This window comes from Pyrgilauda ruficollis, unplaced genomic scaffold (genome assembly GCF_017590135.1).
Source record: "Pyrgilauda ruficollis isolate IOZ18807 unplaced genomic scaffold, ASM1759013v1 scaffold20, whole genome shotgun sequence".
NCBI classification, from domain to species: domain Eukaryota; kingdom Metazoa; phylum Chordata; class Aves; order Passeriformes; family Passeridae; genus Pyrgilauda; species Pyrgilauda ruficollis.
The window spans coordinates 1,459,852-1,476,632 of NW_024519207.1; the positions used below are offsets into that span (position 1 = coordinate 1,459,852).

Consider the following 16,781-nt stretch of genomic DNA (forward strand, 5'->3'; position numbering starts at 1 on the left):
AGCTACACAAAAATTTCCCTTTTCAAAAAACAACAACAAAAAAAGCCACTTGTATACCTGTTCGTGGATATGGTCCCACTGGATGAAGAATTGTATATGTGGCTCTTCTTTTTTTTGAGGAATGTTTCCATCCCAGTTTTTACTTTAAAGTGACCGAACAATGTAGCCCATAAGCAGAGTGTGCAAAGATTGTTTTTAAAAAGTTTTAAAATACTAAGTTTGCAAAAATTAGCTGTTTCAGATTAATCTGACCAAAAATGCTACTAAATTTTTTAAGTGCTGAAAACGCATTCAGAAAAGTTCAACTCTTTTGCTGGACAAGCATAAAACATCTGGTTTTCCTTCAGAGTTTAGGTATTCTGTAGCTAGCAGGAGCCTCCCAGTCGTAGAGAAATCTTCTCCTTGCAAGGAATGGAGAATTGCAGGCATTTTAAGAGATGCAGTAGAAACCAATTTTTTGTGGAGTTACAGGAACCCAGATGGAGAACACAAGCTAAACAAAGTCCAAAAAAGATCTCTCCTTTTATAGAAGGATACTCAGAGAAAAATTATATATGCTGTAGCAAGGAGTTGGAAGCGTATCTTCAGTTATGAGCTGTATTCTAAAAGTTATTTTGGACCTTTGAGAATTGTTTATTTTGTAAGTCTTTTATGTCAAACTTGCACCAGTTATGTAACCCATTCTGCTGGAAGATTTCACTGCTTTTGGAATCCAGATATTCTAATTGGACATGAAAATACATGCGAAGGCACAAGCATGTGGTGTCTCAAAATTTTTATTCCATGTCCTTTGGTATTCGAACTTGTATATTTTTTGAGCTAAAATTTTCATACCAAACAACTTGTTTTTAAGTCAGTCTGGTCTAGATACACTATTGCAAATATGTGGTAGGTACTTGTTACATTGATGAGCAGTACAAGTGTGACTGTTCCTACTAAAAAATATGTAAATTGCTAAGGTCTATCTGAGAGCTAGCCATTACGTAAAAGAGCGTGCACGCTGTGGTTTTTAATCTTGCTTTTTGCTTTGATATCAATACTCAAATATATAAGTGTATTTTTATTAACTTACCAGTTCAGTATGTTGAAATTCTTACAGCCACCACACTGAATTCAGTTGTTACGGTTTATATGACTTTCATGTAACTTGGTGTAAAGAGGCATTGGCACAGATCTCCGATCTTTCATTATTTTTACTCTCCGAGGTAATCTGTCTAAGTCTGAAATAAGCAAAATATAGCTTCGGGTCACCTGATTTCTGTCACATGTCACAGTCAGTTTGTTTACTTTCATTGCATGGGTCCCATCTGAAGATGAACTCCTGTTGACAAGTTTTAAATTAGAATTAAAGTATTGCTTTCTCCATAAATCTGTTCTGAGTTGTTACTGAAGTGAGAGCTTGAAGATCTGTTGCTTTCAGTTTGATTGATTTATGACAGCAGTGGTTGCCATGCAACAATTCATTTGTGTTTCGTGATGAGATAGGGCAATATTCTCCTTTGTACATCGTTCTGTGAAAGATGAGTTTCAATTGCTGCTGGGGAGGAAGCGTTTGCCAGCGCTGCAGCACGCAGCAGTGTGGAGGTACACATGTCACTTCATTAGTAACAGCGCCACGAGCTCGTCAGTAACCAGCGCTGACAGACACGTGTGTTTGCCAGTCAGGCCTTTCAGATGGGGGGTACTGCTGCTCCTTGAGCGTCTCACCAGCCTGGTTGTTTTTTGGGTGTTTTTCTAGTTTAATTTCATGAAGTGCTAATACTGAGCCTTACTGAGATAGCTTCTTGCTAAATCATTTATTCTTCCCCTTGCTGCTTCTGCCTCAAATTCCCACGCACTGTGTTGCCCTAGGAAGCAATTGCATAGCGAAAGGTAATGACTCTGGGACTGTTTTGCCATGCAGCTATTTCTTAATGGTTAGATTGGAGATACAGTGGAGGTGTGAGCTAGTCGTGTGGAGAAAAGAACACACAGTTCATAATGCTTTTTATGGAGGAGTACCTCCTACATTTGTTTATTTGTTTTAGAGTCTTGAAGAAAAGAGAATTACATTTGCATAATCTTAGCATGTGTTTGCATTAACTATAGGTGTGGAAGAAAATATTCAAGAAGTAGTTGGGCACATCACAGAAGGTGTCTGCAGGCCTCTGAAGGTGAAGTATTTTGTTTTCCTTAGCACTCTAAATACAAAAGCTGTTCTGTCATGTTTTTTCAGAACTTGTGCTCCCATCTCGTCAGTGTATTTTCATTGCCCTTGGTTAAGGATTAGATTGTTGACTTCTGAAGGATTTTTTCTCAAATTAAAGATTCCTTTGTTCATAGATGTCTGGTTTATAATATTCTTTATAATATGATATAATATCACTTTATAATAAAGTCATATAATAAGGGATACTAGGATGCTAAATTAGAGTCTTGATTTTGGTTTACTTTTCCTATGTTGAGGAGTGCTGATGTATAAAAATTACAGCTTTGTGATAAGTGTATGGGAATAGCTGTAGTGGGTCAAATGAAAAATCAGTGTAATTTACTAACCTGTTTTTCATAGTGATCATTTTGCTTAGGGAAGAGTGTACAGGTTGTGCAGTTGTGTCATTCTTCCACAGGATACTTTCCTTGCCTGTTTGTGAATATACAAACGACTTACTGAGCCATTACTTCTTTGTATCTAATAGATCTCAATAGATGTTTTCTTGCATGCACATGTCAAATTGATATAAACTGATGATATTCACAACATATCTTTCAGGAGGGAAGTGAACATTTCAGCTCTTGTGTGAAAAGCCAGTTCCTTTTGTTGTTTGTGGGGGTTTTTTGTTTGTTTGTTTTGGTGGTTTTGGGTTTGTTTTAATAACTCCTGCTTTGTATTTTAAAGACACCATGAAAAATTGTTTCTCAATTACTTTCTTTATGCTACTTCAATTTTTCCTATTTGTCACATCTTTCTATACTTGTCTTTTTTTCAAACTACAGCCATAGTAAGTTTAGGGGTCACATGTGATAGAAATCATTAATGATGATCCATCAACTGATTGACTGACTTGTCTGTTGTATGTGCTTCACATAAGCACTGAAGTAATCGCGGTGATGAAGCTGATACCAATTATTGCCTGACTGTGCAGTGTGTAAATCCAGGTTGTTTTAAACAAAATCTACTGTGCCTAAATACTATTATAATAAATTTCTCTTAGGCTTCTGTAGCTATAACAACCGTATCCAGTTGACAAATGCTCAGTCTCAAATGTGAACAGCTAGTTTTTGGATACTATACGTAAGTTTCTGCTAAGAAAAGGGTAAGGTCTGGAGAGAGGTAAAATTCAAAAAGGTGCCTTTTAGAAAGTCACAGAATTACAAAATAATTGAGATTAGAAAGGACATCTGGAGGTCACTTGGTCCAAACTCCCAGCTCAGGCTGGGCCACCTAGAGCTGGTTGCCCAGGACTGTCCTCTAGTGATTTTTAAATACTTCCAAGGATGCAGGCTCCACAGCCTTGCTGGGCAGCATATGCCAGTGCTCAGCCACCTGCCTTGTGCAGTGGAAAAAAAGTGTTCCCTGATGTTTAGACAGAATCTGCTGTATTTCAGTTTTGTGCTTGTTGCCACAGAATTATGATTATCCTTCACAACCTTTTCGTTTTTGATCTGTTGGAAGACAACTGTCCTAATAGACACACAATCACCACAGCTTTGTTTTTTTGGAAGATATTTCCAAATTTCTGTGCTCTTGAATCAGTTCTGTTAATACTGAATGCTGATGTTTGAGTTCAGTATTCTGTGCATTCCAACAAAGTGATTAGGAATGAAATCAAACTCCTGTTAAGTCAGAGAAAGTTTTGGTCTTGATCTAAGTGCATGTGATTTTTATAGTTAAGTACACAGTAACTTTAATTTCAGTTGCCAAACTCTACACTTACGTGCTGCTAGTATCTTTAGATACTGTTTAGAAATACTGTCGTTGGTTAGTTACTGTGCTAGTAAAAGAAAAATGTTAAAAGAACAATTAAAGACTTCCCATTGTATTCTGTATTTTAATAGAATGCAACTTACATTAATTCACTGACAGTCTAGACTTTACAGTAAAAAGAATGAAACACTTATTGTTTCCTGAGGGGAAAGAAAAAAAAAAAAAAAAAAGGTAGGAAATCATCCCTCCTGAGAAGCCCCCAAGCAGAAGAGCCTTGATACAATGCATAATAGGTAATTAGATAATTACAAGTCACCATGTTCAGAGGAACAACAGTAATAGATTCAGTTTTTGTACAATACACTGTAGAACAGTTATGCTTACATGCAGTCTAAATTGCCTACATTTCTTACTGATAGTTGGTTTGTATTTTAGGCACTTAAGTGACTCTTGAATACTCCCTAGTGGTAGATCTTAGCACAGGCCTCTCATTTCAGATGGAGGTAGGAGAATCCTAAAAAACATTTAAATTAAACTCCTCATCTTTTCCATAACATTTAAGATGAGGTCAAAGCAAAATGTCTTTGATGTCCTCCGTGGACTGAAGGTAGTGTTTTATGGTCAGTTAACAACAGGACATACAGGACTGGAAAATAGTAAGAGCTCTAAGTCCAGAGCTTCCCCAAAGAGATTAGGTTGTGTTGCTTGCAAATTTTGGTTTCCCAGGGCAGTGAAGACTTCTGTATGGGAAGCAGCAGTTCTTCTTTTCCCACTTTGTCTTTTTAATTTTTATTTTTCTCTCATCATGCTAAAATTATCTTTCTCCCCCCCCCTTCTACCTGTTCTCTTGTTCAGTTTTTAGTTATTTTATTTACTTTCAGTTATTCCCGTTTTGTTCTTGTTGTTGTTAGTGTATTGTTTTCCCTCTTTTTCCCCTGCCTGCCCTATTCTCTTTTGCTGTACAACCAGAATATACTCAGTATTCATGCCCACAGGACCTTTTAGGTAACACTGGAGACATATATTTGTATATAGACCTTTGTACATACAAACCCATTGAAAAGCAAAGTTCACCTTTGTGTTGAAATAAACTTTGTGCATTAAGTATTGCAAATAAGAGTTAAAAAGTATTATTTGGTTTTGGTCTGTGAATTAGATGCAAACTGAAAGGATTGAGGAAACAATCTTGGTTGGTTTTCCCTACAGCTGGCTCTGAGAAGAAGGGACTGCAGCACATCATGTTCTATTGAACAGCAAATAACAGGAGAGTGGGTGGTGGCTGCTGATTTGTGTGTAGCCCTTTTACACTCAGGCACGTGGGAGAGCAGTGCCGGGATAAGTCACTGTCTATTCTGCTTCATAAGTGCACAAAGATTGACCCTGGGGCAGCTTTTTATGAGTGGACTGAGACTGTGTGTACCAAGGAGACAAGACATCAGCTGTCCAACTGTAAAGACACTCAGCACCATTTTGTTGTGTAGCCAGTATCTCCTGGTTGAGATAAACAATCAACATAGCTGGTTGTTAGTTATAAATTTCTAACTAAATACTGGTAGGAGATATATATGCTTCCTTTCAGGGAAGAATTTATTCATCCAGGTGAAATTTGTTTCCTTAGGCAAAATACCTAATACTTTGATGTTCTGAATTTCTCCATGATGCTAGAAATCTACTGCTGTAGTTTAGTGATTCTGCAGCATTGCAACTATTCTCGCTATTCAGTGCTGAGGAAGACTCCAGTATGTACTGGTATTAATCCATCAAATGATCTCATTATTTTTAAATTTCCAATAACAGCAGAAGTCTGTAGGGACTGTAGGATTTTTGGAAGGTGTTTTGGGTTTGTTGTTTTTATTTTTTTAAGAGTGCATATACCTTTGTGTTTTCTGCCCAGATGCTTGGCAGCCTAGAAAACACTTCAGTTCAAGTCCAACATTAAAGTTAACTGCACATTCTCTTCTAAAATTTATTTCTGATTGAATTATTTCTCAAAAATCAGAGATATATTGCATATAAAGTCATAGAAGGCTGGCTCTCAGAATTTATGACCTGAAGAATGTTTGTATTTGTTCATGCTGTAGGTTAGAATTGAGCAGGTGATTGTTGCTGAGCCAGGAGCAGTTTTACTGTACAAGATTTCTAATTTGCTCAAGTTCTACCACCATACAATCAGGTATGCAAAATTACAAAATGTGTTCAAAATGCCTTTTTTCCCTAATATGTAAGAACAAATCTGCTAGGAAGAGTACTTTTGTTGCTTAGTTGTTGCTCTGCACTATAACATCAAGTACAAACATACATGATATCAAGCAGAAACCATTTACCCGTTGCCATTCCTCAGTTCATATCAAAACAGCTTTGGAATGCAGCATCAGTTTGCCACAATAACTGTTTCTTTATTGTTCTGTGTAGATTCAAATAGTATACAAAAAAACTCTGTACAACATTTCATATGACAAAGTCAAGTCCCCTTTGAGAAAATGTTATTTAATAAAATTTCTTCAGGTTTTTGGTTTTTGGGCGGTTTGATGTTTTTTGTTGTTTTTGTTTTGTTTTAAATAGCTGTGTTTTGATAACTTTTTGATAGCTTTTTTTCCCCTAATTATGCCCTCCCTTATTTCACTGTTGAAGATGCACTGATCAGCTTCCAACCTCCTAGAGGCTACTAGGAATACCGAAACTGGAGAAAAGCCGTAGCTGCTAATTTATATATCATTTGTATGTTGTGGCATATGCAGTAGTTTATGTTGGTTAGAAGGAGCAATAGGAGAAAGATCTTGCTCCACAGCCCTGAGCTGAACTGCTGAGAATTTGAAACATTAATATTACTAGTTGAGCTTCTCTGTCTGAAAACACTTCAGATGTTGGGCAGACTGGGATATGTGATTCTTGGGCACCTCCCAGCTTATTTAAATTCCTCAATTGTGATGGGCAGGACTATTGTAAAACACATGTAAGACCTAGTCTTAATTTTATTGTCCAAAAATCCTGGAACATTTTGGTGTTGTTTTTCTGTCTCCAAAGTTAGCGTTTCCCCATGGTTATAAAGCTTGGTGCAATTGAAAATGTGATGTTAAAATGGAAGGTCTTAGGCAGTCATATCTGTTGGTTTCTGTCTTGTTAACAGCACAATGTTTAAAGACCACTGAAGTACCTTCTACTTGCTGAATAATTTCCTCTGCATAGGGAAGGTGCACCTTACTAATGAAAGGAAAAGCAGTTTGAGAAATGATCTATTAAACACAAGATTACAATCTGAAAATCGAGATAGAGGTTTAGTCCTATTATGACCCGATGAATTTTCACTGACAGTTTTTGGCTTAAAAGTGCAATTCCTATAGCCAGAGGGAAGGTGTATCTATGAGAGGAGCATAGTCCTGTAGTGCCATTTAAGGATTATGTAGTGTCTGTGTTAAGTGTGATAGTTTAACACTCGGAATAGCAAGGCATGAATTTTTATAGTTTTGGGGATGCCCAGCATCTCAGTGCAGAAATGAGAGAGGTAATGCTATTCCTAACAGGCAGTATGATAGAACATTGTTAACCCTTTTTGTTATGTAATTTGTTTTTGATAACAGAAGTATTTTTATTGCATAAGAAAGAAAAAATCTGGTAAACTTTAGTACTCTACAAAAAAGTTTATGCAAGTTTGATAGCCTGTGTTTAATAATTGCTTAGTGACATACTTGATGCTTGTGCTTAGAGTCAGCTTATCTCTTAGCCATTATGGAGAATTGTTCCCTGTAATTATTTGTTCTAAATTTTTAACTTTTAAAATAATATTTTTTAAAATTATATTTAATTATCTGACTATCATGTTGTTTCCCCTTTAGATTTGTTAAATAATTCTAATTTTTTTTCAGTGGTATTGTAGGAAACAGTGCAGCCACACTGTTGACAACAATTGAAGAAATGCATTTGTTGAGCAAGAAAATATTCTTTAATAGCCTGAGTCTTCATGCAAGTAAACTAATGGACAAGGTTTGTTTCAAAATTGTACAGCTTTCATGTTTCAAAACATGCTTGCATTTCCCTTTTGTTTAGTAAGATTACTAGATAAATAGCTGGTTTATGTGTCAGCTTTTCCTAAAGTTGAAGTCTGGTATTTTCAATATTTTAGTCATAGAACTACATTACAAACTTGCTGTTTATATTTTAATTCTAATAATGGTGGAGGTTTTGTAGATATGTGTCTAAAATCTTGTGGTTAGCAATATTCTTTTGCAGAACAGTTTACATATTTTTAAAATCTACAAGAAGAAACAAAAGTGGGAAATTTTCTTAAGTGCAATAGAGCCAAGTCAGGTAATTGAGCTGTATAATGTGTATTAATGCATCATCAGATCAGTAGTTAATTGTGCATCTTTCGTTTTTTGAAGTTGCAAGGTATATCCCAAAATTTTCTGTCTATTATAAAAGTAGTTTTACCATATGAACATTTCTGTAACATTTGTAAATGCATTTCTAAATTATTTAACCTACAAAAAAATGGAAAAAAAATACTTCATTTTCCAGAAACTATTATTTGTGCAGGCTTGTAATTTGCTGGCTACTCAGTCAGGTTTTCTGAGTTTTGTCAGTGTTGTTCTCTGGTTCCAAATGAGTTTCCTCATTCAGCACTGGTCCTAATTTCCCATCTTTCTGCAGGAGCTAGGGAATGACTTTCTCAAAGAAGCAGTTGTTCCTCCTCTTCTCTCCCAGATACCCCAGTGACCCTTTCAGTGGTTTCACTTGTTCATTGCGTTACTCCTTAGCTGCTGCCACCCGCAGTCCATACTGCTAAAGTCCACTTAATGCGTTGTTGCTGTCGGCTATTTCCATTTGAATGCAGGGTCATATCTGTAGTAATTCCTTTGCTATTAATGCTTCTTCAAGGATCAGCTAAAGCTGTTCCTAAAGTATGCAATTGACAAGTACAACATGAATTTACCAAAAAATGTTTTATTTCCTAATATGTAAGCTAGAATAAAATTGGTGTAAATTTTCCTAATATGAAAAGAAATGAGTGATGGACTGTAGCAAAAATGTATGCCTGCTCTTTGCTTACAAAGTGCTTAAGGGAAAAAAAATATTGGCTTGAAAATATCTCTTTATTCATGCCTTTTTTTATTTATTTATCCTGTTGAGTATTACATCTATACTCAGTTAGGATCCAGCATGATTTTCCTGCTCACGTAACTCACAGTCTGTGAGGTTTTGTTTTGGGTGATACACTGTTTTCAATTTGGAAATATGTAGAATTCAGAAGAAGGATGATAAAGGAATTATGATCCCCTAGTCCATGGTGTCTGTTCTTTCTGTTGTGACTGTGGGAAGGTTGTGTATTCCTCTTTGCCCTGTTAGTTTCCCTTCCCTCAGCCTCCAGTCTGGATGTAGCTCGTTCTAGATGCTGTCATTGTTTTATAAAGTAGTCAAATTTGCTTTTACTGGCCTTAAATGAAGGCAGTGATTGCCCTGCCACCTTCAGTGGTGTTTTATTACAAGTAATGAATGGCAAGCCAAACCTACCATGTAATGGGAAAAGATCATAATATTGCTCTTTCTCAGAAACACATTTATAAATTAAATCTGAAATGTCGACAATATTACATTGCCTGTGTGCCCTATGAAGATCTTTCCTCAGAATTTAATTGAGGTCAAAAGCTTAAAGAGATTTAGAGGACTGTTAGGTATATGGGTAACAAAGGCTTCCACAATTATTTATTAATCTGCTTCAGGAGTTAATAATGAGGTAACTCTATGTCTGGGAAGAAATCTTCCTGTTCTAATGTGTAGTTCTTGTAACTGAGATTTTGGTAGTCCTCTCTAGCACCTTATATTATTACCCTTTGTGAGGGGATTGCTAAATTGATTGAATGATGTCTTATCTCTTCATGACTGAAATTAGTTTTCCTTCATAAAAAATACAAAATTTATAGGCTGATTACACTTAGAAAAAGATTAGTTTCCATGTGATAAGATGTTTCTTTTATCATAAATTTAATTATCTTGTTACTTATTTTTTTGCATGTTAATGTACAGATAAGCAGGTTTTATGCCTTTTCATTTGTCTTTGTAAATTTAGTAGTGAATGTCACAATGCCTTTGCATTTTGAGGAAACTGAGGGTTGCTTTTTACCATGCTTTTTTTAATGTGTGTTCAGACCAAAATTGTGTGTATGTATTAGTAGGATTTTCTTCACATCCCAGCTTTTTTTCCAGCTTCTTGCCATCTATGAATGCAATGCAATTGCTTTCAGATTTTTTTTTATTTTCAGAGAAGATTAAACCCCTGGAAGATAGACCTTTTGTGCTTACATAGGCAGTTACAAAAGCTTCATTGCTGTTCATGTTGTGTAGCTAGAGAATATTCACTGGGAAAATTAGTAAATTATTTTTCACTTGAACAGTCTGGGAATTGTGGTTTCTTACTTCAGTTTAGATTATTCATCTTAAAGCATTGATAAGCCTGTTTCAAAGAATAACAGTTGTCCAATACTTCGATTAAAATATGATCCTTAAGACAATTTGAATAATTTTCAATTGTTGGGATGTTCTGAAGTAAAAATCCTTCTATTTCTATAAGTTTAAGTGTCTCTTCTGTTTAGATTATTGGAAAGCGGTGAATGGCCTGTCAAGTAGACAATTTTAACTATAGTATTTCCTCAGTGTCAACTATTGTTGCTGATAATTCTCTTTTTTAATACCGACATTGTATCTAGTGTATCTATCTGATAGACCAGAATATGATTTAAGCAAATCTTTCACTTAAGTATAGCTAGTTGGGAACATTTTTTAGACAAAGCAGGTTTCATTAAATATGCTAACTCCTCAAGGTCCCAGCCTTAGGATGCAGACAAGTGACAGGATGGTAATTTTGTGTCCTCATCGCCACAGACACTTTAATTCCCTAGATTATTGATTATCCTGAGTTGAGCATTGTCTTCAATCTGCCTGGGATTTAATTTCTAAAGCACAGTGGGAAACTGAGACTTCAGGCTGTTCTTTCTAGGACAAGAAAATAGCTTCCTCTTCACATCTATTTTTGAGAAGAGTCCCATATTACATAAGGAGTGTCACTAGTGTGGAGGTGTATGGAAGGTTTTAGGCAGTCTTAGATCAGGATTCTCGCTCTTGGTTGTCAAGCCATCGGTGTAAATGATAGAGGGAAATCCCTGGTTACTTCAGAATACTTACTGATTTGCCCAGAAGCACTTTGCTATGAACTTTTTTTTTCATTACATAAGAAAATCTCAAGCATCCTGGTTGGAATCTGAAAATAAAATACTCAGCAGCTCTCAACTTCAAGCTGTTTGTTCTGTGAAAGCTTTTTTTTATGGTGTTCTCATTCCAGCTTCTCAGGTAGCTCTGTTTGAGCTGAAATCCCTGTAACAGAAATATTCAGCAGTCTGCTGGAAAGCAGGTCCATTGTTAACAAAGAAATGCAGTACACAAGGGAGTGTCTTTGGTTCTGACACTGCTTGCAACCTGTCATGAAACTTGGTAACAGTTGTTGCAAAGCCACTTTTTTTTTAGGGTTTAAAATGCCATTCACGACTTTGAGATTCTCAGGCTGCTGTAGAGCTCAATGTTGACATGCTGCAGGAGCTGTGCATCCCCAGCCATCTCCTGCATCACAGAGGGTTTGGTGCATCAGCTCAGTGGAGACACTGTCTCTCCTTTGCCTTAGTGGTTCTTACCCTACAGAGTCGGTGTTGGGCGTTCTTGCCAGTACTTTCTAGTTCTGATAGCAAGTGATTTTTTTCTGGTTCTTGGTTGAACTAGAATGTTTTTTCACCAGTATTGGTGTTGTTATGCTGAAAAAAATGGTGTCTGTATTTGTTGTTTTGTAGTTTTTTTGGACCCAGCCATGGGTCTACCAACAGTGCTAGTAAAGTGAATCAGAATTATCATTAAAATCCTTATGTATCCCTTGCCATGGTTCTTTTCACTCTATGCTTATAAAACAAATGTCTAGAAATTCAGGATTCTGCTTGTGTTACTCGTTGTCTGATTCTAAGAACAGCCCATTACAGATGACCACTTTACAGATGATTATAAATCCAGGAGAAAATAGTGAATGAAAATAATCCTCAGAACGACAGAAACGGTTCCAATGAAACTGGAAGTAAAGTTCAGAGTACCTAATGGACTGGAGTGGATGGACTGCTCTTTCACTCCCCTCAGTATGGGAGTTATTTAATATCATGAATCCATTGGTGAGGCATTTTAACAAGTGTGTTAGAACTACTGATGTCAGCGTGTTTTATTAGACCACCTGTTAAATTAGGAGAGTGGGAATTTTCAAGCCCACATGTCCTTCCTCTGGTTTCACTAGCGTTCCAGAACAATTATTAAAGGAAAGAATAATTGCAAACATTTAATAAAATGGAGTGAGAATTATCATAAGGGCACTAATGAAGATTGTGCCAAACGCCAGTCATCTGCTATTTGAGCTGTTAGAAGACTATTAGTAGAGTATCCCAAATTAAGTTTTGGGATTATTATTCCTTAATGCTGTTCTTTTTAGAGTAGATGTATGCTAATTAAATGCTGTGATTGCATTATCTTTTAAGTTTGTCAGTGAGAGAGATATTAAAACGTTGCATGGGAATAATTGTAAACGTGTCCTTCATAATTTGATTCCTGCCAGAAAGAAACCAATTAGGTTTCTGGGAAATCAGATGTGGGGCAGATTGAATAAGACTGATTATTATTGTTGAGTTCTGAATGCTATTGTGCTTTTAAATGGATCCACGAGAACAAAGCAAAACCTAGTTATCTTTTCTTCCAAGACCAGCTTGATAGCTGAAAGAAAAGCATGCCATTAGGCATTCTACTTTGTTGACCTCTGTAGGATCCTAATAGGACCAGAAAAATCTTAAAACAGCTTCTCTGATAAGACATGCACTCAGGTTTCTTGGAGCGCTGGTGAATATTGTCTCAGCTGAGGAGAATGGACTCTGCAGTTGATGCTGCTCAGTGTTAACTGACAGCATGAAAAATTCATAACATTTTTACAAGGTCCCCCTCTGTAGTACTTTGGATCCAGCTCCTGCCAGTGGGGTTTTTTGAAAAGGCTGTATTTAATGCTGATTAGGCTCTTATAAAAGCCACTAACCTTCCATTTGAGACTTTTAAGTGGGGTTTTCTCCGTGGAGTTCTGTGTTTTAAATTACCATTTTGTTTTATTTGGTAATAGTATCACAGAATTAAAAAATGGATGAGTTCAGCAGGAAACTAGAAACCATCTCATGCAGCCATCTTGCTCATGACACAAAGTGTCAGCTAGAGCAGGTTGCCCAGGAGTTGCTCTAGCTGAAGTTTTAATATCACAAAGGATAGACTCTAAAACCTCACTGTGCAGCTGTCTCCAGTGCTTGACTAATCTCACAGTAAAAAAGTGTTTTCCTGTGTCTTAATGTGTGCCCATTACCTCTTGACCTGTTACTGGACACCACTGAGAAGCGTCTGGCTCCATCTTGATCCCTCACTTCACATACTTATACACATTTATGACATCTCCCCTGAGCCTTCTCTTCTCCAGGCAGAACACAGCCTCTCCTTGTGTGGGAGGTATTCCATTCCCTTCGTGAGCATTATAACTGTTCACTTTCTAATGCTAAAGTACCACAGTATATAAAGTTCTGATCGACTGTGCAGTATTTTCAGGAGAAAATTTGCCCTTTTTTAAGATGCAACCTTTTCTGTAAATGAGAAAGGGAAGCAATTAACATACATGCACACTTCTCGATTGTTGATGCTGCCGTTTCTTTTTTCTGTATTTTCCTTTGCTTTTTGTAAAATCTGTAAAAAAAAAAATATTCTGTAAGATATCCTTTGAGCTACTTGTTCTCATAGACAGAGGAACCTGCCCTGTTATATGTTTGGAGGAAGATAACTGGCTTGGTATCTGTTCCCCACTGATTAATATGCAGAAAAGAAGATACATATTTTCGTACTAAAGCTTGTGTACAACTTTTAGTACCCATTTCAGAATTCATTTCAGTTTTGTATGTTGGATTTTAAAAATGGACAATTTTTTTTGGTTTTTTAAAAGGTTGAAGAGCTGTTTGGCATAATATCTGTATGACTGAATTGATAGTCAAAACAAATTAGAGACTTAATACTGTGTTAGAGTATGTTTTAATGCAGTTGAACTCGCTGCTGCAGAACTTCCCTAATTATGTTTTAGTTAGCTACTGTCTAGCTTGCATCTGAAAGAGGTACTTCAAAAGTAGAACTCAGCATGTATTTGAAACCTATTTTTCTGGAAATAGGATAAATTATAATGATCTCTTAGTGCATGTAAAACATTCAGGGCATCAATTATTTTTCTGTTAGAAGAGTGATTAATGATCATGAGTTGGAGTCCATAGGTTCCTGTATAAATTTGACGTGTCTGTTTTTAAATTTTCTTTTTTGATTTAGAAAAAAAAGCCCTCACTTTGTATTCATCTGTCAAAAGTTAGAATTTTTAAAATTAATATAGCACTACCTTGATTCTCTTTCCACTTACTGATAATATTGTCTCTATTGCAGTAGTCAGGAATTTCAGAGTAACCCAAATAAAATCTAGTGATGTAAATCTTTTTTCCTTGCCATATTTTCCTCTTCCATTTTGTTGTTCCCGACTTACCGAGAAGACAGTGGACTGTAAAGGAACAGCCAAGTGAAAGATGAAGCTAATTTAAGAGCTTCTGAGTCTAGCTACCTCAGGAGACAAAAATTCTGTGCAAAAAAGCCTGAAATTCTAATTGCCATGATCTGTGTGTGTGTTGGAAGTGAAAACTCCATCAAACTCTAGTCTCAAATTAATGCCAAAATATCACTGAACATGGTCCAGTTCAAGGGTGAAGAATGGTGTGTTCAGGACAATCAATAGCCCTAATAATAAGAAGAAAGAAAAAGAATGTCATTCAGTGCTGTAAATTTCAATAAACTTTACTGCTGATCAGCACTGAGTAAGTGCCTCTTTTTGAATTACTGTTACTTTATTGCTAGAATATTTGTTTCATGCTTTCAAGGCTGCTTGGGCTGAACAACTGTTCTCTGAACCTATTAGATTTAGTTTTCCATTAGTCCTTTGAGTTCAGTGTACTCTCTTTTGGAACATGAGAATAGAGGAACATTTTATATTCAGAAGGATGACAAAAGTTTTCATTAAATCTTTCTTGGTAACAGTGTGGGACATGTATGGTATCTCAGATGTTTCAGAGCACAAAGTGTGAAAGTTCGGCCTGGTTTCAAAGAGAGAGATGTTTTTCTTTCTTTGCTGGCATGTTCATCAGGTATAGATTCATTTCCAGGAGGCTCTGTAATGTTCTACTCTAAAGGTGTTTGGAGTAGAACCTAAGAAATGTGTTTGGGAAAAAGAGGTGCTAGATTTTCTACAAATGTTTTGTTAAGTGTTTAATGAGTATTTGCCTGTTTCAAAGAAAGGGCTAAAGTATATGGCCTGGGTTAAAAATAGCATGGAGTTTCAGTCCATTTCAGGGGATTCAATTTTTATAATTTGACTTGGAAAGTATATTTTTTCTCTGATATACACAGACTTTATTTTTTTAAACATCTGCTTACCGCTTCTTACCTTTGCATAAGCCTGCATTTCAGTTTGTGTAGTCTCATTGCAGTTCATGTAGGTGTACTTGAGTTAGCTTGTGTGCAGTTCATTTGTGTACTGGCAGTACACAAGGTATGAGCTTGCTGGGGATTGAGACTGTTGTATTTCTGACTGTAGCTCTACACTCAGCATCACAGGAGATGTACAGTCTTGTCAAGAACTGCTGCAGCATGGCTCTCATCTCCCAGAGCTCTGCCTGCACTAGATTCTGAAGTGTTTGCAGGAGGTCCTGCTCAAAGTGAACTCAGTGGTGCCAACAAGGTGGCTACTCTTTGGCACCTCATCTAGTAAATGTGTTTTTTTCACTGCCAAAACCAGTAGTGTTTGGATTTCTCCAAATGGTAAAGGAGGTATAGTCTGAATGAAATGAGAAATACAGTGTCGCTTGTTTGGCACTGAATGAGATGGTTATGCTGAAAGTTGCAGGCAGTTATTGTCTGAAATGTGTTAGATTTGTCCAGTGTCAAATTAAAGTTCTTCTCTGTATGCCTATATGTAATTTTGTTATTGGCTCATTGCATTTGTGCTGACAGACTGGATGGTATTTGCTGTAAATGAGATTAATAAAAGTCCCCACAAACAGATAATCTTGTTCTTCAGGTTGAGCTCCCACCTCCTGATCTTGGCCCAAGCTCTGCTCTAAATCAGACACTTAACTTGCTACGGGAGGTTCTGGCATCTCATGACTCATCTGTTATTCCACTGGATGCCCGTCAGGCTGACTTTGTGCAGGTACAAAAATGTTTGACTGCTTTGTGTGTGTGAAGAGGAGGGAAAGAGGCAAAAAAAGAATGTGTAAGTTAGCTTCAGTGCACAAAGGTAGATGGAGCATTAATCTTTGTCTGGTCCCATTTTGGAGCTCTCTGTCAAACCAGAGTTTGTAATGTGCATAACAGGGTGACTAACAATATGTGTAATTACAGTTGAGTATGGAGTGCTACTCTTAACACAGTATCTAAATTCAGTTATCCAATTACTACTCCATTAAGTAAATACACCCTGAAGATTGCACAATTACCAATTATCTAATCTGGGTTATTCTTCCTCCTGCTAGGCTGGAATCTGTTCTTGTCAGGTTTTTATACTTTCCCCATCACTGTGGTAGGTGATCACCTGCTGACAAATCCAGTAGAAAACTGCTTTCACAGTTGGAAACTCTCATTCCTCTTTATTCTGCTTTGGGGAATAAATATGTGATAGAGACAGAATGAGGTTAGAAGCCTCGTGTGACATGATTTTCTCCCTCCCTTCCCTCTTTTCTGTGTGTTTGCTATT

General features: G+C 36.6%; 1 protein-coding gene across 2 annotated transcripts in view; it reads left to right on the forward strand.

Annotated features, from left to right (window-relative positions):
• The window catches only part of COG6 (component of oligomeric golgi complex 6), a 53,438-nt gene that overhangs the window by 24,557 nt on the left and 12,100 nt on the right, over nt 1-16,781 (forward strand). Inside the window, exons 11-14 of one of the 2 annotated variants that reach the window (XM_041467013.1) lie at nt 2,089-2,153; nt 5,986-6,077; nt 7,768-7,885; nt 16,107-16,238. In XM_041467013.1, coding sequence (XP_041322947.1) covers nt 2,089-2,153; nt 5,986-6,077; nt 7,768-7,885; nt 16,107-16,238 — 407 coding nt within the window. The remainder of the gene's footprint in view (nt 1-2,088; nt 2,154-5,985; nt 6,078-7,767; nt 7,886-16,106; nt 16,239-16,781) is intronic. The other variant, XM_041467014.1, reaches the window with a different exon arrangement.